This window comes from Cinclus cinclus, chromosome 2, assembly GCF_963662255.1.
Source record: "Cinclus cinclus chromosome 2, bCinCin1.1, whole genome shotgun sequence".
Taxonomy (NCBI): domain Eukaryota; kingdom Metazoa; phylum Chordata; class Aves; order Passeriformes; family Cinclidae; genus Cinclus; species Cinclus cinclus.
Genome location: NC_085047.1, coordinates 40,081,824 through 40,103,334, shown reverse-complemented (window position 1 = coordinate 40,103,334; position 21,511 = coordinate 40,081,824). Strand labels below are relative to the sequence as shown.

At 40.4% G+C, this 21,511-nt stretch overlaps 1 protein-coding gene across 2 annotated transcripts; it reads left to right on the top strand.

Moving 5' to 3' along the window:
• Positions 1 to 1,494: 1,494 nt before the first annotated feature.
• On the top strand, positions 1,495 to 17,057 carry CWC15 (CWC15 spliceosome associated protein homolog). Of its 2 annotated transcripts, none has more exons than XM_062514401.1 (7): positions 1,495 to 1,595; positions 4,057 to 4,195; positions 5,631 to 5,743; positions 6,615 to 6,703; positions 7,422 to 7,532; positions 15,820 to 15,938; positions 16,222 to 17,057. In XM_062514401.1, the coding sequence occupies exons 2-7, from the start codon at positions 4,065 to 4,067 to the stop codon at positions 16,349 to 16,351; spliced, it is 693 nt and encodes a 230-aa protein (XP_062370385.1). In that variant the 5' UTR covers positions 1,495 to 1,595; positions 4,057 to 4,064; the 3' UTR covers positions 16,352 to 17,057. The 2 variants fall into 2 exon arrangements, with proteins under 2 accessions (XP_062370385.1, XP_062370389.1); XM_062514405.1 differs by having other exon boundaries at positions 1,545 to 1,595; positions 4,060 to 4,195.
• Positions 17,058 to 21,511: the final 4,454 nt, after the last annotated feature.

The following is a 21,511-nucleotide window of genomic DNA, read 5'->3' as shown; positions in this document are numbered from 1 at the left end:
GCAGGGACTGTGTTAGCTTTTTACACACAATGGAATGCTCACATTTTCCTCTAACCCAAGAGCAGGAGAAGTCCCTTAGGTTCTTGAGGTCTTTAATCAAGACTTGATACCTTCTGCCAGATGGATATTACAACTGAACAGGAGGCACTGCCTTCAGGACATGTTATGAGTAAAACATAACATTCTGCTGCACCATGACAGTCAAATTAGCATAACAGTAAATGCCTCTTGATTTAAAGTCCACAGATTTATAATCTAGGAATAACACCCACCATCACAGAATGATGTGCTCAATTCAGGCTGCTGTGATCTGCAGCCCAACACCAAAGTCCCAAAGCCAGACTTCTTTGCAAGGTTTGATCTTGAGTTTAAACTGCCTGTAGTGGAAGAAATCATAAACCCATTTCACAGGGTGCTGATACAGGCTCGCAGATGAGAAAATGCAGTGCTGGATACTTGGTTACTGACAGGTATAGCTCTTAGGAAGTGACACAGTAATAACTGTCACTATTTGTCCAACTTCAGAGTGAAGCTTAACTTGCTTAAAATAATTGGTTTCTTTCTATACTAAAGGCCCACTTCTCCCAAGTGCTTTCTGGGATGGCTCCTTGACACAAAGGGTGCAATTTCCATTGTTGCTGAAGCTCCCAGGATAGTATCTGCGGGACCTCTTGTGGGCTCTCTTCTAAACTGCATGTTGGGTGTCCAGCACTCAGGAAAACGTTTCCGTGTTCATTTGTTCATAGATCGGGGAGCCTTTTACTTCACATACCTTAGTGTGGATTCACGGAAGTTTGGTGATAAAGTGCATCCAAAAGGAGCAATAAACACAAAGAATGAGCTGCATTTTAAGAAAGGGATTTAATTCCTTAGTGATCGTTGTTCGAGCTTTGGCTTCTTTACATAGACAGCAATGATTATAGAATCACAGTACAGTTTGGGTTGGAAGGGACCTTAAAGAGCATCTAGTTCTAACGCCCCCATCATGGCTAGGGATATCTTGCACTAGATCGAATTGCCCAAAGCCCCGTCCAGCCCGGCCCCGGACGCTTTACGGGGATGGAGCATCCTCAGCTTCTCTGAGCACCTGTTCCAGCGCCTCAACACGGCCACCGTAAAAAATGTCTTTCCTTATAGCCAGTATAAATCTTTTGTAAGAACATCTACACCACGTAAAGGGCTTCTCTGCAAGGACAAGTCAGACGTGGCTTGTTACGTTACAGTCAGACTCAGGCTGATGTTGCTAATACACGCCCCCCAATAAAGAGAATGTCTAAAATACTCTCTTTTCTTCCGCGTGCCGCTGTTTCTATCCTCCTCTATTATCTCTCCAAGGCTCCCAACCCTCCCTCCCTCCCTCCCTCTTTAACCCCATCCCTCCTTGCCCTGACCCTCGCAGCGCAGCCGCCATTGCTACCGAGGCACCCACCACCCCCGCGCGCTTCCGCCCCGGCGCCATCATGGCGGACACGCTCGCGCCCCTCTCTATGGTCAGAGCTCCCGTGGCTATGGCCCGCCGCGGTGCATTGTGGGTGCCTGGCGGAACTATGGTGGCGGTGTAGGGCCCGGCTGCACAGGGCGGAGGAGGCCGCGCTGTGAGTGCCCGGGAAAGCGGCAGGGAGGCTGCGGGAGGGCTCTGAAGGCGGAGTAGGCGGCCCTGGGGCAGGGTGTCGGGGGGACAGGCGAGCCCGGTGAGGGGACGGGCTGCGGCCGGGCCTGACGCTACGATTCGTATCCCCCCGTGAGGACGCAGCCCGGCAAGGCCAGGGCAATTCATCTGCAGGCCGAGCTCGGCCATTGCCTCTTGGCCGATAACTCCTCCGCTAAGGAGGCTTCTTCAGGTGTTTCTGAAACCTGGGAGGTTTCAGGGTGAGTCTAGGTCCTTGAAGGCCAAGCTGAATACAGACTGTCTAGTCAGACTGAACTTAGTGCTGTGAGGAGCGGCTGAGGCAGCTGGGGTTGTTTAGCCTGGACAAGAGGAGGCTCAGGGGAACCTTATCTCTATCTACAATTGCCTGAAAGGCAGTTGGAGCCACGTGGGCGTTGGTCTCTTTTTCCCAGAAAGGGAAAGTGACCTGAAGTTGTGCCAGTGAGGGTTTAGGCTGGACATTAGGGTGAATTTCTTTACCGAAACGGTGATTAGACGTTGGAATGAGCTGCCCAAGGAGAGAGTGGAGTCACTGTCCCTCGAGGTGTTTAAGGAAAAACTGGATTTTGGCATTTAGTACCCTGGTCTTGTTGACAAGATTGTATTTGGTCATAGGTTGGACTCAACAATCTTAGACATCCTTTCCAACCTCACTGATTCTGTAAGCTAAGAGAAGCAGGAATGCTTTCCAGACTATTTGTTCATACTTCCCAAAACTACTGCGGTCACCCCAAATCTCATTCTTCACCTGATTTTGTGGATTCCCCTGTTACATATAATTAGGACAGATAAGTTATGGGAGCAAGTGACTTTCTTTGCAGAATGTGTGCCAAGAGAGCTAAAATGGCTCACTGAGCTTCAGCTGATTTGTACAGCATCACTGAAAAATGTCAGCTGTCATCGATTAACAAGCTAAGGCTGGTTACTGCCTCACTTCTTTTCAAAGGTGTTTCCCTCTGTTAATTTTGGTTTTGAGTAGTAGTTCGGTGGCAGTAACTTTTCTGCCTGATGGGATGTTACTTTGAGCCACTCATTATATTATCATTTTGATGCTGAAGTTGGTTGTTTTGTGCTCTCATTCAAAGTGACAAATTAACGAAATGAGCAGAGCATAAATAACTTTTGTTTGTGTACCACGAAAGTAAATGAAACTATGTCTTTTGTTTATTTTGCCTCTTAATATTTTTAATAGGTTCTCTTCTCACCTTTCAACATTCAGTCTTATGGTTGGTAGGATTGATACCTTTACATATCTCTACAGGTCTCTTTCTCCTGTTCTAAATATCTTTAGGCTGTGACTAATGGATATGCATGCCTTGGTGAAGCCAAAATGAGAATTGTTTCATTTGCAAAATTATAGAAGATCCTGAATTGGAAGGGACACACAAGGTTCATCCAAATCCGGCTCCTGACCCTGCACAGGACACCTCAAGAGTCACACCATGTGCCCAAGAGCATTGTCCAAATGAATTCTGTCAGGCTTGGGGCTGTTACCACTTTCGTGGGGAGCCTGTTCCAGTGCCCAACCACCCTCTGGGGAAAGAACCTTTTCCTGACACCCAACCCAAAACTCCCCTGACTCAGCTTCATGCTGTTCCCTCATGTCCTGATAGCCATCACGCAGTGTTTTCCAGCACTGATTAACCATCTCAAACTCTTGGCTGGCACAGGGGTTTGGGTTTGCAGGGTCTCCAGGTCCTATCAGGCAGTGCTGAGCACAGTGTATGTATGCTCATAGGGTGTCTGCGTGGCTGAGGCTAGTTGGAGCCTGTTTCACTCTTATGCACAGAATAACTGATAGTAGAAATTTGGGCATCCACCAGTTTGGTTTTTAGGACATGCTGACTTACTGCAGTTTCTAGGGGAGAGCTGGTGACAACTTCTCCATTTATCCAAGCTTTTTTCCTTGCACTTTACATTGCCTCATGTTCATCAGTGGTTAATGATCAGCACCATCCTAGGCACACTGTGGTCTCTGTGATCATTTCTGGTGGTGGTACCTAGGAATGGTCTGGGGAATAATGAAGGGGTCATCCCCATAGGCAGTCATTTTTGACTGCAGTTTTTCAGGAGGGGAAAGAGTTTAGTTACAAGACTGTACTGCTTGCTTTAAGGATGGAGATCAGTTCCTGGCTGGTGTTATGATATACTTTACAAAGGTAGCTTCATATTTAAGTTAGAGTCCATGTATCATCTTTCAAGCATATTGGAAAAGACTATTTTGAAACCTGAATAGATTCTGCCAATAAAATGCTACTTAAATTTTGAGAATGATGAGCTCAGTGACAGCTGGTATACTGTAGTAGGACTTGTCACTGCTTCTACAGTTCCAGGAGCAAAGTAGCTCCTAATGAGTGTCCTACACTGTAAGTTGTAGTAACAACTTGTTTTATCCCTTGATTCTATAGCAGTCAAGATGACAACAGCAGCAAGGCCAACGTTTGAACCTGCAAGAGGAGGAAGAGGGAAAGGTGAAGGAGACTTAAGCCAGCTATCCAAACAATATTCTAGCAGAGATCTTCCTTCTCATACTAAAATCAAATACAGGTTGGTATTATTTTTTGAGTGTTAGGGCAAAGCAGGCTGGGAATGACTGTTTTGTTATGAGTGGTACTCCAACATTTTCTCAATACATGTTGATGTTCTCAACACTGAGCAAGGTCCAGAGCATTGCTGAGCAAATGGGCTAAAAGTGAGTGTCTTAAAAGCAGAGCTAGGAGTTCAAATGCAGTGCAGGTGATTTGGGGAGGTTGAATTTTAGTGATAATTTGTTGCTGTTTATGCACATGAATTATCAGAAGAACCAAGCTTTGGAGACTGAACATCTTGGGCAGTGAAGTGGAAAGTGAGTTGGCATTGGGGCTGAGCCACAGGGAGTACTGTCACTTGCAGAGCAAGATGGGATGAGAGAAGTGAAATTGAACACATCTTAAAAGCAGGAAAACCACATAATGTATTTGGCAAAGGACTGCTTCGTAAGGGCATTAAGAGGACACAGGAGAGACATGGAATAGCACTCAGATAGTGGGATGTGTTTGAAGAGCTGATGTTAAACTGCAGATGGTTTACTCAGATCTTGGGAGAAGAAATTTATTTAACCAGTGAGAAAGATAAAGTCATCTTAGGAATATTTTCCTCTGTTTGAAATGCATAATAAGATTTTATCTTTTTGAAAGAGTAAAAAAATCTGGAAGTCAGTATGATAGGTTTTAAATTAAATGTGTCAATCTAAAAATGGTCATTTTATCTAATTGATGTTATTCTTGTCAGTGAAATTACTGTTAAGGTTTTACTTTTGCACTTTAAAAGCTGTTTTGATTCACTAGTTCTTTTCAAGTTATCCACAAAAATTTCAGCAGCCTCTAGGTGGAACTTAATGTGGCTCAGATATATGTAGTTCATTGTTTTTGCCAGTATGTTACTATATAAAAGAGGGGTGACCATGTACTTACAAGGTGTTTTGCCTGTTCTCCCAACTTTTTTATTATTGGTCATGGTCTGGTCTCATGGAGAAGAAAAGGTTTATGAAAATGATGTTTTAGTCTTGGTCTTACCTGTAAGCCTTAGAGATTGGATTTGCAGCAGTAACTTTGGTTGATAGAACAGTGAAAAAAGGTGACTGATGTTTGTGGATGTCCACTAGGACACTGGGATTGGACTGCTGGAGAACAGAATATTTCAACATAGTGAAATACAGACAGATGTCTCATCATCCTGTTTTGTAGGAATTTAGGTGGGATCTTTTCATTGATTTAAGAGCCACCAGAAGGAGTACGAGTGTGTGGCGTGGCAGGTCCGTGTGTGCAATGCACATGTACCACAGGAGGGCTCTGCTGAAGAGAGAATCCACATATGTTTACATGGAACCCAGTTCTTGTTCCCTATCCTTACCTGTTCACCCCAAGGTTTACTGGCCTCCATGATAAAATTGTCCCCAGCTGCAGTCTGTCAAACTTCAGGCTTCTTCCATGTGTTATTTTAGACAGACCACTCAGGATGCTCCTGAAGAAGTGCGTAACCGTGATTTCAGAAGGGAGCTGGAGGAGAGAGAGCGAGTTGCTGCAAGAGAAAAGAACAGAGACAGACCAACCAGAGGTAAAAGCCAAGAAAGAAAAATCTTAACGCCTTTGTGAAACAGTGCTCTTGCATGAAATTTGATGTTGTAAGAAGTTTGTAGTTCAGACAGCATGTCATGAGAGTAGAATTTAGGGTATTGGCCTGATAGTTCAGAACTGTTGACCTGCAAGGGAATGTCCGCTGGCTTCATGCTAGCAGAAATCTAGGCCAGCCAGTAGAAAAGCATGCCCAGCTGATACAGTATAATGGTAATGAATTGGCAACAGCTAATAAAGGGCTTTTTTTTGTAATTGGACGAGGAGAACAGGAAGGAGAAAGAGTAATGACTCATCTTCTGCTGCTACAGCATTGGTGTAACAATAAATCTGTTTGAAAGTATGTGATTCTTTTCAGATATGGTGAAGTAATGACAAAATCAAAGAGCTTTCTAAGAAATACTTATTTTTAGTATTAAAGTACAACCTCTTGTGCTTTAGGTGTGAAGCTAAGCATGGCTTTCAAATTCACAGAAAAAAGTACATGTGGTTTGGACAAACTAGCCAACAGTAATGCTTTGGAATAATCCTTAAATAGGGACCCTCCAATTGGATATATATAATAATATTTCTCCACATCTGTTTGTTTTTTCTGTACTTTTACTTCTTGAAATAATGACTTCAAAAAACGTCTGGAAACCAGACTTTAAGTTTGCGATATTATTGCTGCTCTTGAGGCTTCCTAGGGGGTGGAATTAACATGGGCATTAAGATGGAGAAGTGGGGGGAAAGTAAGCATAAGCTGGTTTCTCTTACTCTAATGCAAGGCAAATTGTGAAGATTTTTACTTTCTGACATAAGATGCTGTTAAAGAAGTGACTTAGACACTTTTTCTTTTAACTCTTACACCATAGAACATACAACTTCATCTTCTGTGTCTAAGAAGCCTCGTCTAGACCAGATTCCTGCAGCAAATCTTGATGCAGATGATCCTCTTACTGATGTACGTATCCTCTTTTCTGTCTTCTTGCCTTTTGTTACCCTGCCTTAAGGATTTGCTATTGCAATACGTACTTCTAGGTTGCCTAAAGGTTTCAGACAGGTTCCAATGTATTTTCCTTTTACAGCTTCTGTACTGTGGTGAAAGTCCAGAATGGTTCAGAGGATTCTGTTCCATGCTGTAATGGTATTCTTGGAAAGCACAAAAAATCTAGGAAACTGAAAATACCACTTACAGGGAATTATCGCTGGCTTAGTTGGAATTCCCCAAGGGTAGAACTGTTGAGATACCTGCAAATGACTGTCTGCATGAGCAACAAATGGTTGCCTTTGAATGTACTTCTTATTGCTGACATCTGAGAGTTAAGTCAAAGGCTTGACAATAAGCTCTGGGTGTTTTAATCCTGTGGTATTTGGTCCCAGCAATATAGGACAGGATAATCAGGCACACAGAATTTCTTGTATCACAGTGATTGAGGACAGCCATTCTCTAGAGTCTGTCAGTTACACAGCATTTTTAATTGCAGTCATCCCAAAAGAACAAATGTATTTTTCTCTTGACTTTACTATAAAAGAGCGAAAACCTTATTTGTATTTGTTGTTACCCAAGTACTTCAGAAATCAGCCAGCAGCAAATCGTAGCCTTAGCTGGGCAGCCCAAGGGCGTTTTTTATTAAAGAAAATGAATGAGCTGATTCTTGCCTTCCATTTGTTGCTATTAGGAAGATGATGAAGATGAGGACTTGGAAGACAGTGATGACGATGACACTGCAGCTCTTCTGGCTGAACTGGAAAAGATCAAGAAAGAACGAGCTGAAGAACAAGCTCGAAAGGTAAAATCTCGCACATTAAATAGCACTTGTTTTTTTGTGAAATGGTGTCTATTAAAACTGGTGTGCCTTAAGTACCTGGGATGAGTGAGAACTGGCAAACAAAGTGCTGTTTAAACCTCCTTTAAGGTATGATGGATTGTTTCCATGCAATTAGCATCTTCTAGCTAATAGTTGTTAAGAATTTTTTTGTTTGTAAGGAATACTGAACATTTTACTCACTGAAACATTCACTTTTCATACACTTTGTGCGCGCAGTGAGTCAAGATAATCTTGATTTCATGTGCAAGTCCTCTGCACTCAGCTATCATACCAGAGGATATAATGACATTAGTGAATTGCATGCAATCCAGTGTAATTTAGTTTAACTAGCTTTTATGAAACAAGAAATACCAATTTTATTTACGAAATAAAGGTTTTTGCTTTTTGATGCTGTTTCTTATGGCTGCAGGTTTTAAACAGTAGTTATCCTTTCATAACTTTGGTGCTGTGTTGCAAGAACAACTTTTGTAAGACCAGAACTATTTTCGTGTGATTATACACAGGCAAATTCATTTGAAAAATGTCTCTGCCAAACCAAATAACAATGCAGCAATAGTCTTTTCAGAACTGGGAAACTCAATTCACATGTAGCTTTCATACCTCTCTATAATCTCTCTCTACAGACAGAAACATCATGTTCTTCCTTTGAAAGGGGAGGAAAGTCTCTGTAGTTTGATGTTTTCCTGTCAATGGGATTAAATCGTATGCTGATGGTGCCGTTATGTCCTTGGTGTAAGAGAGATTGTTGGGATGGAGTGCATTAGCAAAATTCCTAACTTTTGATTGGACTTTTAGGGACTGGGAGTTTGGACTAGTTTCTGGGAGTGGTCTGTGTTGTCAAACTTAACCAGGTTTTAGGTTTGTATTGGGTACTGGTTCTAACATTGTACTGCAACAGAGTTTAGAGTCTAGGTATTTCATCTGCACTGCTGAAACACTCTCCTCTGGTGGTGCATCAGAAATAGTGGATATGTGCAGCATTCCCCCATCCGCTTTTACTAAGTGATTTCTCTTTTTGAGTAGGGCTTAAATAATTATCGTGCTTTTGTGAAACATTGGTTCCTTCTGTAACTGTTCTATCTGAAGTAGTTTTGTATGTTTTTAGAAGTATACTATCTATTAGTGTAAAACAAAACAAAAACACCAAACAAAGAGTCTGTCAGAAAACCAAGCCACCTGTCACCTTTGTACAAACTAATCTGAGGTATTTTTTTAGAACATGCTAAATAAACAAATTGGATGCTGATCAGGAGGCTAATCAAAGGCTGCTCTGACAATTTAATGTTTTAATGCCTCTGAACTACTTGAAACCTTTCCTGTAGGTTAACATGCATTTGTAGGTTAATGTTTTTCATGAATGCTTAGCTGGCAGTGAACAGGGCTGAGCTTCCAGCGGACATTAGGAACAGCTAGGAGAGGATAATGTTTTAAATGCTGCTGGTAGCATTGTCATTGCAAGCCTGTTCTTGCCTAACAATATAAAAATTTACCTTTAGAATCAACAAGGCCTGTAAAACCAGTGAGCTCTGCAGTTTTGCACTTAAATAGTATGCAAGGCTGAAAGCTGTACCGTGCTGCTTCACTGCAGAAATTGTGCTGTAGAAGACTGTTGTTACTTGATTGCCCATCTGGCCTATGAGAGATTTTCTGCATTAAAGGATGCCTGAAAGCAAGCATCTCTTGTCTCTTTATCGTGGCATTTGAGGCACATCATGAAGCAATGGAATTGTCTTTTGTAGTAACAGCATGGTGAAACTTACTGAAAAACACTGTCAACTGTTCGACCATTTATTCCTATGTGAAACGTACTAAACTACAAATTAAGTGTAGCCATGTGTGGGAAAGATTTTGTCCTCAGCTGTCCTTGCACAGTACTTAAAATGAAAGCTTAGGTCTGTGTGGATTTTTCACTTTGCTTGATGGTTGAAATTATGTGTCAAGATCAAACAGCATAATTTGTCACATTTTAGTTAGAAAACTTGCATTAGGAAAATAATGGTTAGTAAATTGCAGCTCAGATAACCAAGTGCCTGCTTCCTTTATCATGTATGGAAAGTAGGAGCATCATAATCCCCGTGAAATTCTGTCACTAGAGGGTGCTAAAAGCCATGAAGTATTTGGGATAGCACTTGTTTTATTTTTCTATTACCGGTATAATGTGTTACCTTTATGGATTTTCTTCTTACCCCAGCAGCAGGGTGTGTACCAGGTTTTTTCCAGTGCTGCATGCATACTGAATAAAATCATGTCATTTGTTTGCAATAGTGCCCACTATTGTACACTGAGAATCTAGACCTACAGTGTTCATACTTTGGTTGGTGGCACGTAGACTATCTTTAAAATTGGCATCTTCAGTTAATAGAGGGTGCTCTACAGGTACCTGGAATTTATTTTCTTGGGTTTTTTTTGGGAATAGGAAATTTAAGATTATTTTGGTGGAAAAGGTGAAAGCCAGAGTGGGGCACGGCCTTGGAAAGAATCTTTAGGAGTAAGGGTCATCTTTGAAATGAAGTCTTGTGTTGTTTGCTTTAGTATGCAGTCTGTTTAGATTATGTCTTGTGTTCCATGGCTTTGAAATAAGGTGTTACTGGCTAAGCATTTTAGAGTTATGTTATATAGATTCCTTTTTCCTTCAGATGCATGGAGTTTCATGTAACTATGTATTGCAAGCCATAATTTAGACCTAATTTTGTAAGTAACCTTGTATTAATAATTCGGATAACTTCAGGATAACATTTCATGTGGAGTCTTAACTTTGTAGTTGCTGTTAATGCTAATCTGTGCTACAGGAATGCTTTACCTGCTGAAATGCTGCTGTCCACAGTAGACAACGTTGGTGAGCCACTCAACAGGCAAAGGGAAACTGTGAAGTGAATACCTGTTCTCTCTACACATTGATCATCATTCTCAAACTCCTTTGTTATACAGGCAGATTAATGTGTCTGTTCATGTCATCTTCCTGGAACATCCCAGGATCTTAACAAGATTGAGTGGGTAAAGTACTGTAATATATCCCAAACCTGTGCCATATGTAGATTTTCCCCTGATATTTTAGTTATTTTGATTTATTAAAATGCTAGTCTAGCTACATCTGGAACTTCATTTAGAGTCAACTGTATTTTTGTTAATAGTCTTCACTCATCACTTTGGTATCCATTTTTTAAGTTGCCATTAAAGGAGAACAGCTTCTTTCCAAATGCATCTGTGGTGAAACAACAGTTAAAAACAAAATATGAGAATCTGCTTTTTATGAGGCATCCTGTTCTCTGTTAGCTTCCCTTATAGGTAACACCAACTTCCATAGAAATCCTCTAAATCTAATTTTGACAATATTAAGAGGTTCTAATAGTTTGTCAGCCAAATAAACAGTTCCTCTCAAAGCTTGTTAACTTCTCAAAATGCTTAAGTTCCCTGAAGTTATGTAGAACTATTGAATAAATATTGTGGATGTTTTTTAAAAATTGTTTGCGCATGGGAGTCCTCCTGATATTTCCTCTACAACTGTAATCTTAGATTGTTTCTAGAAAACACTAAGCTGACTAGGAAACTCTAGTTTTGAAAGCCATTTCTGTGGAATAATTCTAGGTCAGTATAAAACTATACAAACACTAAATCGATGTCTGTATTAACCATCAACGGATAGGTTTCAGGAAACCTTTCAATATTCTAAATTAAGCTTTGCAGTGTTCTTGTTTTTCGAGTGCTTCCTTAGAAAGTAAATTGAAGTAAGTGAAAAGAAACTTCAAACCAGTGAGCAGCTGAATGCACATGTACAGTTCCAGCAAACCTGTTTTAATAACCAGTCTTTTTTTTTGCTTAGCTGAGAGCAGACTTAAAGTTTTTTATTTGTTTTCTTAACAGTTTTATTTCACCAAGTTTCTCTATAATTGAATTTATTACTTTACCAGTGACCAGAGTAAATCTTAGCTCTGCCCCCTGTTTTAGCAGTGTCACAGGCTTCCAAATAAAACATCAGAAAGTGAGATACTAACCTTTTCACTCAAATCTTAAGGGTCTGACTAAAACTAGAAGATCAAATCAGTGATTAAGGAAATTTCCATAAAGAGGCAAAAGCAGATGGCAGAGTATGTTACTTCATTCAGTGTTTGAGACATGCCAGGAACACTTAACCCTTGCCAGGAACTAATGATAGCATCCCTTTCCTTCTGGACAAAATGACAACAAAGCTGCATGTGGACACTGCCGTTGTGATTATTTGGTGGTCTTCATTTTTGAAGTTTCAATGAAGTATTTGAATCTGCATTGCACAGAGTAACTTGCACAGGGTCAGGTAACTGGGGTGGATCTGTGCATTCTTGAATTTCATTCCCTGCTGCTAAAGGCAGTGCTGTTCATAGTTTCTCATTCGAAAGCTACCATTTAAATCAGGTTATGCAATTTTTTTTTAATCTTTTTTTTCAGCCTTCCAAGAAATGTGGGTATTTCAGGTTTTCTTTCAGCTGCTCAGTGTCTATAAAAACTGAGTAGGATAATTGACTTTAATATGGTGGAATCATTTGGGGAATTTCAGCACTTCCTGTAATCTTGCTCTGTGCTGAGGGTAGGAACTATGCTCAAAATAAACATGGTAGTGTTTCTTTCCTTTGCAGTCAAAAACAGATATGCCAAGGGAAGAAATTACCAAGATTGCCTCTACCACTTAGTTTATCTGCCACTTTCCAGTCCTCTGCAACTGTACTTGACTTTAGTCAATGCAGTTTTTTTGCTAGCAATAATCAGCTGTAGACAGAACTTAGTTGAGCCTGAAATGTCAAGTTTTGGGGCCAACGTGCAAGTTGTGTATCCTGGCCTGCATGGTGGTGCAGTGGAGATGCAGTCAGTAGAACCTGGAGTGTGGTTGGTCTCCTGTATCATAATTTAGTGTGAGCACAAAAGCTGTCTTGGCTCCCTGTTGTATCCTCTAGGTCTCTGCCAAGACATGAGCTCAGGTGCCTATGGGACCATGTCCAGCAGTTGGTGTCTTAACCCAGAGCTGAATCTCTTTTTTTTTAGTTTTAACACTAGTGCTTGTAGTATAATACTTCTTAAAAGTGTTATTCCAGTTTTGATTCGTTTTTTTATCACCACATTTTATCATTTAATGCTTTTCTTTGTTATCAGAAATCTAACTATGTCAGGCTGATTGAGTCTGAAGGCTGTTATATGGGTTATGTCAAAGCAGATAAAAGTTGGGATGATGTGTAACATGCCTTTTAAAAATCTTAGTATAGGAAATTAGAATGTGCATCTGTGTGTAGGAAGTACATTGGAGTACTGTATGCATATTTTTTACAATTCTTAATATTGGCTTTGTCTTTCCCAAGTGGTTCTGAATATTTGCCATTCAAATGACTGAATGCTTTTTGCTCCTCTTTATGCATGATGGAGAGTGATTAGCTTTGTAGGAGCTGATGCGATTAAATCTGAAATGGGGAAAGGGAGGGAAGAGGAACTGCAATTCCACCTGAAAAGGTGCTGGCTGACTCCAGTCGATTTTTGACCTCTAATAAAACATTGTATGTGGGAGTGCACTGTAGTTCTCTATATCAGTTATCTGTCAGTGGTGTGTGGATGCATTTCCATGCATCATAAAAACCCAAACCAAAATAGTAATGTCTGCCTCAGATAAGGTAGTGCATGATGCATAGTTTCAGTAGCTTTGGGTCATGGCTGAAGTTAATGTCTTACAAGTTTGAGGGTAAGACTGTGCCGTGCTCTACCTGCTGCCTTCAGAAGAGTTCACCTGGAGTCCAGCTCTAAAATGAAAAGCTGCTGTATCTGTTTGCATACATAAACTTGGAAGAAGTTGTCTCCACAAAACCATTTTTCAACAGAGGGCTATTAATTTCTTACAGTGATCTTAGTAGTGGTACCTTCTCTTAATTAGGAATTTTTTGGTTTATAGCTTTCTCATTTGCTCTCAGTGTTTTTCCCAGGCCTGTTGTGTTTTCAAAGCCTCACTTTTAATGGAGCTTTGGAGATAAAAGTTAATGGTGCATAGCCCACCTCATTTTGGACAACACAGAGAAAACTTTGCATGCTTGCATCCAGCTGTAATTTGCTAATGTAAATTACAATATAACAGTAAACAGTACCTGATCACCTCCTGGGAAGTACCTGAATAGCAGTACTGGGTTTTTGCTTGTTCCAGTACACAAGATTTTGCTTGGTTTCAAAGCAGTACTTTGCATGCATGTGCTGTACAATAATCTGGGGGCTGCTGGACTTCTGGTCCGTACTCATGGCAACAGATTGCAGTAAATTGGATTTCATGGCTCTTGGCTACACCAGGTTTTGGGGAAGGGAGATGGTAAATCAAAAGGTTGGCATTCTGTGCAGAAGCAGCTGCATACGTTTCTTGTCTCTGATCCACAGGGAAAAGTATAATTTGAGTTTATATTTCTGATAGGGGAGGAAATTGCTGTCCCTTTTCAAATATTTTTGTTCTCCATGTTTCCATACTTACTGGGATGATAATAATAGAAGTTGGACTGTGAATGTTAGATTTAGAGCTGTTTGAAAATTCAAAACCTTAGTTGATTTGTCTTAATAACTTTTAATTGTTGTGGCTTGTGTTAAAGCTGCGTGGATACAGTAGCAGGAAAGAGTAATTTTTTCCAAGGGATATGTTTTAATAAGGGCATTGCAGGGCTTCTCCTGAAGCTGTACTTTGTTTTTGAGCAATGTACCCTTTTGGGGAGCTTTTCTCATCCCACTGGCAATTAATTGCAGCTGGTTCTACTATTGTTTTTTTTTTGTGAGAAGCAGTGTAATGTTAGGTGTTTTTTCATAACTAAAACTTGAGTAGATTTTGAAAAATAAAATCTTTACCAGTGATCCTGCCTGCATCATCTGGTATTTGTGTGAACATTAAATCCATGTTCTTAAGAAAGCTGAGGTATTTTAAAAGAACATTTCATAGAATCACAGAATGGTTTGGGTTAGAAAGGTCCTTAAAAGTCATCTACTTCCAACCCCTTTGCTGTGGGCGTGGACACCTTCCACTAGACCAGGTTTCTCAGAGCTCCATCCAGCCTGACCCTAAATGCTTCCAGGGATAGGGCCCCCATCCAAAATTTCACATACCTGATCAATTTAGTGGAAAAAATATTTTAAGTTGTAGGTAATAACAAATAACTTAGTATTAATTAAATGTTTGAAGCTAGATAATTCTGGCTAGCATCGGCATCAAGTTTAGCATTTAGACCTTGTAAACTCCAGCAGCAAATAAACAGCTTCCTTTCTTGGGATCCTGTAGAAGTCCTCAGTAATTAATTATCTGCAGGGGTTTTTTTTTCCCAGCTTGGGAAAAAACCCTGACCTCGTGACCTCTCTGGTTTTAGTTTATATCATTTTTAAAAGCCATGGTTTGATTCTCCTGCAGTGCTAATGAGGCTTCAGTTCATTTCTTAACCAGAGTGTCTTCAGACCATACTTCAGAGTAGGAAACCTACTTAGCCATCCTAATTTAAAGAATTACTTTTTTTTCCTACTAGTTCTTTCATCAAAGAACATTCCCTGCAATATTTGTGAAAGCTTGTGGAAAAAAATGTAAAATTAATATAAAACATTTATTTTTGAAGTCTGTATACATTTAAGTCACTAGATGTGCTAATAGAGCTTGGAATTGTGGGCAGTGGAATTACTTCGTTTTGCTTGTAGTGCATTGCTTCACGTAGGCTTGAGTTATATGCATTTGACAGTACAAGGACAAGAAAATTTGTCTGCTTCTTAATATTGAAACTCTTGACCAGTCTTATGACATCCTCTGTTCCTTCCACTGTGGGGTTCTCAATATTCTTTTTAATTGGTCCCTAGGGAAGTTGTAGTTGTAAAATCCAAACAGCTGCTGAAAATAGAGAAATTTCCACATGCTGTATGGTTTCTTCTACCTAGTGAATATTGCATCACATGCTGTTTTTTCTTACGGGGATAGAGAAAATCTTCTAATGTGTATACAGTTTTTAATATAATAAGTATGTGTACGGTAAAGCTAGAATTTACCTGAATATTTGATGTCATGTCACAGCTAACTAAAGCTGATATGAGCATTGCTAGTTTGACAGGTCATTAGCAAAGTTAAGCTCTGCAGAGTATCTCTACTTCTATCCCTCTTCTCATACATAAGTGCCAAACACTCTGAAAAGTCTGAGCTAAGTATTAAAGCTCCATCTGTGTGAATGTTCAAAGCTAAAGAATGTGTATCTCTACCAACTAGAAAAATAATATATCCATTTCTGGTTCTCAGGAACAAGAGCAAAAGGCTGAAGAAGAAAGAATTCGGATGGAAAACATCCTGAGCGGTAACCCACTGCTGAATCTTACTGGGCCAGCACAGCCTCAGGCAAACTTCAAAGTTAAAAGGAGGTACTGTGCAGTGTGTTCAGTGACACCCATCCCCTTGCTGACTCTAGCTGTTCTGTCAGAAAATGTTACCACTGTAGCTGGTTTCTATTTCCTTCCTCAGATCTTGTTACAAGTGTGCAGGAGATAGCTTGGGGTAGAAAAAGAGATCATCTTTTCTGAAAGACTAAAATCTAGTCCTAATGACTAGTTGTTCTGTGAGAGGGTCAAACTCCATTTTTATGTTTTTGTATATCGCACCTAATTTTCATACAAGCTTACTGAAATGAAAAACTTTTGTTTTCAGGTGGGATGACGATGTTGTCTTCAAGAACTGTGCCAAGGGGATCGACGAAACAAAAAAGGACAAAAGATTCGTCAACGATACTCTGCGATCAGAGTTTCACAAAAAGTTCATGGAAAAATATATCAAGTAGTGCAGTTTTATGTGCAGTAGTGCAGAAGGACTTGGTAGGTCACAGCCATTCCCTCCCTTTCCCTCAGAATTTAAGACTGAATGTTTGGTCACGGAGTCTCAAATGCTTTTCCAGGATCAGCAACAGCTTCATAATTAATAAGTGAATTATGTATCTGCAGTTTTTATTCCTGCATATTGTTTTCCTTTACAGTTTTAATTAAACCAGTTTGTGTCTCATGAATGTTTGTTTCTTCATGTGTATTTACTTTTACTGTCCACCCTGTAAATGGTAAAAGAGAAAAGCTGATTTGCAATAAATACTGCTGTTCAGTTGACAAATTGCTTTCCAAAATGCCCTGTATTTGTAGTGATGGTGGTTTGTAATTTACACAACTTAGACAGAAGTCAATATTAATCAAAGGTGAGGAAGAGCTGAGTATGGTAAGCAGTGTAAGCTGAAAAGAACTGTACTTTCTGTAGCAAAATGGACTCTCCCTTAAAAGCTAGTTAGAAACTCAGTTAAGCTTCGTGTTTAGTTTATTTTTTCAGTCTGTGCCTATGGTCCTTTAGTGGCAATAATAGAATTGTCAGAAACTTGCAAGTGTTTTTATCAAACAGGTGATATCAAGATAACCATAGTACACTTTGTTTACTCTTCCAATGTCCACGTTAACACTTAGGACAGTGGAAAATATGTATGACTGCAAAAACAGCTGAAGGTTGGTTTGTTTGTTTGTTTGTTTGTTTGTTTGTTTGTTTCTGTTCTCCTGTCGTCTCAGTTGCATTTGAAATTTTGGCCAAGTGATGCACTGGATAAGAGCATAACATTTTCAAAATGGTGTAGTTTCTTCCCTGCCTGGGTGGTGACAGTGGCAGAACTCAGATGTATTTATGTAATATTCTTACCCTTTTCCTTGTCTATTTATGCTCAATTGAGTTTGTTCTCACAGATGCTGTTTCTTAGTATTATTTTCAAGTTCTTAATTTGAAAACTTACCTGATTTACTTTTTAAGAGACTAAATGCAGAGCACAATGTTTCAGATTTTTGTTTGGTGTGACTGGTATCCTGTGAAAGCGTTCCTTAGGTTTAGCTGTATTTGCCACCCTTTCACTAAGCTATGCATAGCTTACTGATGCCAGCAGCTCATATTCACCTTTACTGGGAAACAAGCTTTTCAGCATGCTTAGGGTCATGTGAGCTTCTGGAGGAATATGTGTTTGTGTTATTTCTGCTGCCTGCCTCATGATAGAAATGATTCTTGGGAAGCAGAAAAATGGGTGTAGTTTGTAACTGCCTTAAAATAAAGTGACTAAAGTCTTGGTATATAAGCAACATGTTTAGAAGGTAGGGAGAAAAGAAGTTAAGGGCTTCTTGTCAGGGCCTAGCAGTGGAGAAGCCAGCTGCTGCTTTAGGGCCAACCTAGTAGCATAGTTGTCATGGCAACAACAAAAAAAATACATTGGTCTTACAGTATTCCAAGATGTAATTGCTGTGCCAAAGTGAGTGAGCGTAGAGTTTTACTGGATGGGGGAGACATAGATGGAACGCCAGTTCAATGCCCTCAAGGAAAATCACAAGTGGAGAGTGACCATCATTGGTGTTCCTGAAGTAACATAACTTTTCTTGGAAAAAGTGAAACCTTAGAGAAGTCAGATGGCTGGGGTTGAATGAGGTCTTCCACAGGCATGTGGGCAGCTGTTCTGCACACCTGCAGGAGCATCCCTTTCTTAAATTTAGGCATAACGCATAGAGATGTGCTGGGTCATTTCTCCCAGCAGCTCCTTCCTTCGCATGTTCTGGAGAAAGATCTGTAGGGACTGTAGAGCTCCAGGCTGCAGCTTCATCTGAATTTTTTTGTTGGCATTGTTCTTCAGCTCCACCACAGAATTTGCAGATCCTATCTCTGGTGTTCTCCCTCAAAGCTTTTGTATTTTAACCTCCTGGAGTGTGAGATGAGTGTAATCTGAGGACTCAGCAATACACCAACACAATATGATAATTAAGGAATCTCAAATCTTGCCTTTTAGTAGGTTTTGTATCATTAATTACTGAACTTTCTTTACTAGTGCTGGAAAATCTAAAGTGCTCTATGATTTTTTTGTCAGGGAAGTGCTTTCAGTATTGATGCTGTATTGATGTTTAATTTTCTACTGTACTTCTTGCACACATCTAGGAAAAATAAGCAGGTCATTTGTTTTTGCAAAACTGCAGTATGACTTTGAATTCTTAAAAAAATCAGATTGACATTCTACACCTCTGCTCTGAGCAGTGTTTTTTTTTTCCCCAGGAACCTCTGTTCAGTATGACAGATAGCTTTCAACAAGGACAGTGGACCTGGCAAAGGCAGCTTATTCCAGGAGGTGAAGTGGAAGAAAGCTAATGTTCAGCCTTTCAAGGAAGGCATTATTTTGCAGTTCCTAGCAATCAGGATTGTTTAATCCTGTGTTTTTGTAAGCAACACCTGAATTTACTCTAAATGATAGGTATAGGCAAAGCCTATCTGCTCTATAAACAGTTTCCCCATTGTCTATGGCTACATTTGGAACAGCATTGCAACTGAAAACTAGGATCTATTTTCCATAGACAGTTAAACTTCTAAGGTCTTTTTACAAAGCCTCGTCTTTCAAATTTTTCTTGGAGTTTGTTTTCTAATTCTGAAGGGATTAATAGGATGAGGAATAAAGCCTAATGACAGTCCTGCAGCTGGAAATAATTGTGCTGTGTGTATACAGGGTTCTAAAAACGTTTAGCATCTATTTGTCTTCCTAAAGTAGACGGCTGGATGTTGCAGGCTTCCTATTGCAACCAGCAACATTGCGATCTGCATCCTTCAGGGTTTCACATTGTTACAGGTAGGCATCCAATGAATGCCTGGAAAGAGTTCTTTCTAGAAAAAGCCCAACCAAACCAACCTTTTTTTTGGTGAGTTCCACTTTCTCTGTTCATTCGTATTTTGTTTGGAGTAAAATCCTGGGGCAGGGGTGATCTGGTACTTGCTCTGTTTGCCTTGGAGTGTCTCATGGGCAGCCCAGCTGGTGCCTGCTGTGGTGACAGTCCAGTGTCTCCTTTCAGCTGGGCAGGTATCCCACTGAGGTGCTAAAATTTCTGTCTACAACTACAAGTATCTAGAAGTCTTTCATGCTGCAGGAGAGATCTCAACACAAGGTCAAAGCATCAAATGCATGAGGGCTGTTGCCCTCAAGCGCTTCATTTCAAAGAAATCTAGGATTCAAACCTTGAAGGGATGTACTGAAGCTCAGAAAGTGCTTCAGACTCAAGTGTTTATTCATATCTGTAGCCAGAGCTAGTTGGAGTCTGAGGCTTTTTTGTTTGGTTGGTTTTTTTTAGGGAAAGTCAGAATCACGTCTAGGCACTTCTCCGATTTTCTTTCTTTCTCACGGCATAGTCTCAGAAATACTCGTGTTTTTTCTGAGTTGTTTCTAGTGGATAGGATTTCAAGCAGCTGGGCTTCCTCCACTGAAAAATGGTTATTGTTCCTGCTCTGGGAGAACAAGCTGTGAATTTGAGTTGGATGAGGGTGAAGGATACATCTGCCACTTAATCTGCTTGCTTTCAGATGGGGGTCCTTTGTGGTTGATCACTTTGTTTTGGGGTTGCCAAGTTGAAGTTGATGGCACATAGGTGGTTGGGATTGGTGGTGAAACCAGCCAGCAATGGAGGTTGTCAGCACCAAACGCAGAGTGGAAGAAGTTGGAGTCCTGTTGGGTTTCTTTCTTCTGGTGATGAGTACTGTTACTTGCACCTCCGAAAGGACTGCATTAAACTGACTTCCCCAATTTCTTCTCCTAGCCATAGATGGATTCATCATATTTCTCACTGTAAGACTTGTTTTGGGCAGTGCAGTGTCATGATTTATCTTAGAAGGTAAGACTTCATTGGAACTTCCTTGCAGTTTTAAACTTTGAGGGCTGAATCCATCTCACTTGGAGCACAGATATGCTGGTGATAACAACAATAAATCATATTTTCTGAGAGCTATATAAATTATTCATAGATGCTGAAATCTCCAGATGCTTTATGCCCACCTCATATTTTAATTTATGCTTGCTTTTCAAACACCAACTTTTGAAAATGTATATTCTCTCTTTCAATGCATCATCTTTTCAAGTGAGAGAAGGAATAATTTTAGAAAATTCTGGAGCCAAATAATTAAAACATAAAAAGCAAATGAAAGTCTTTCTTTATGTAATATCCCTTTCTACCATTTGCTCCAATAAAGAATGAAAGCCAGATAGGTGTTATGTAGGTGTTAGAGCAAGGATTGTAATCAGGGCTCTGGAGTCTCTTTGCAGCCAAGATGGTGGCCCAGATTTTATTTCTCTTGATAAACTTGTGTTGCAGAACTTGTTATATTCATGGAGTTGGGCAGAAAGCAAAGGGATTAATCAATGATTTTAGCCCTGCTCTGAGATGGGAGGGAAGCAGGGTTCAGGTTTGGGCTCTTCTTCAGGTTTTGTGAATTTACAGGAGTGGCCCAGGCATGTAAACTCTTCCTGTCCCCAACCCTGGATCTTGAGGAGAGAGCAGGGTCCTGACATCCCAGCTCTGCCTAGCTCTCTGTTCCTGATGGAAGTGGATGAACCTTTGGTGCTGAACCACTTGGAGCAAGACAAGGACCCACCTTAGAGCATAAGGTGGTCACAAGAGAGACACAGACGATCAATGTTGCTCAAGGCAGGGGATAGAAGGAGAAGTGCTCAGTGTTGGTCACTTGGCTCAGTTCACACTTTCCAGGTCAGATTCCTGCAGGAGGATGGAGCTTTGGACATGCCTTTGGCTGCTGAGGTTCCTCTTAGCTCAGCTGTAGTGGCAGGGTATGAGAGCATGTCTGGATCCAGAATGAGAATGCCTTTGGCGTGAAGATTTCATTAAAATTCCACATTTTCAAAGTCATTATTTTTCACCAATTAGCAGTGATGTGTATCAGAAGCATTGTTAATTTTATTCTTCCCTTTAACAGAAAGCTACTAGCAATTGCTGATTGCAAAGGGAAGTACGTATGGATAAAGCTTTTCCATTCCTTACTACTGTAGCCTTGCTGTCTGCGCTTCAGCAGTGGTTGGTTTGGAGTGGGTTTGTTATTTAATTTCATCCCCTTCTGCCCTCCCCCCCCCCCCCAGTAATTACTCCTTGCCAAGTATCAAATCTGAGAACTG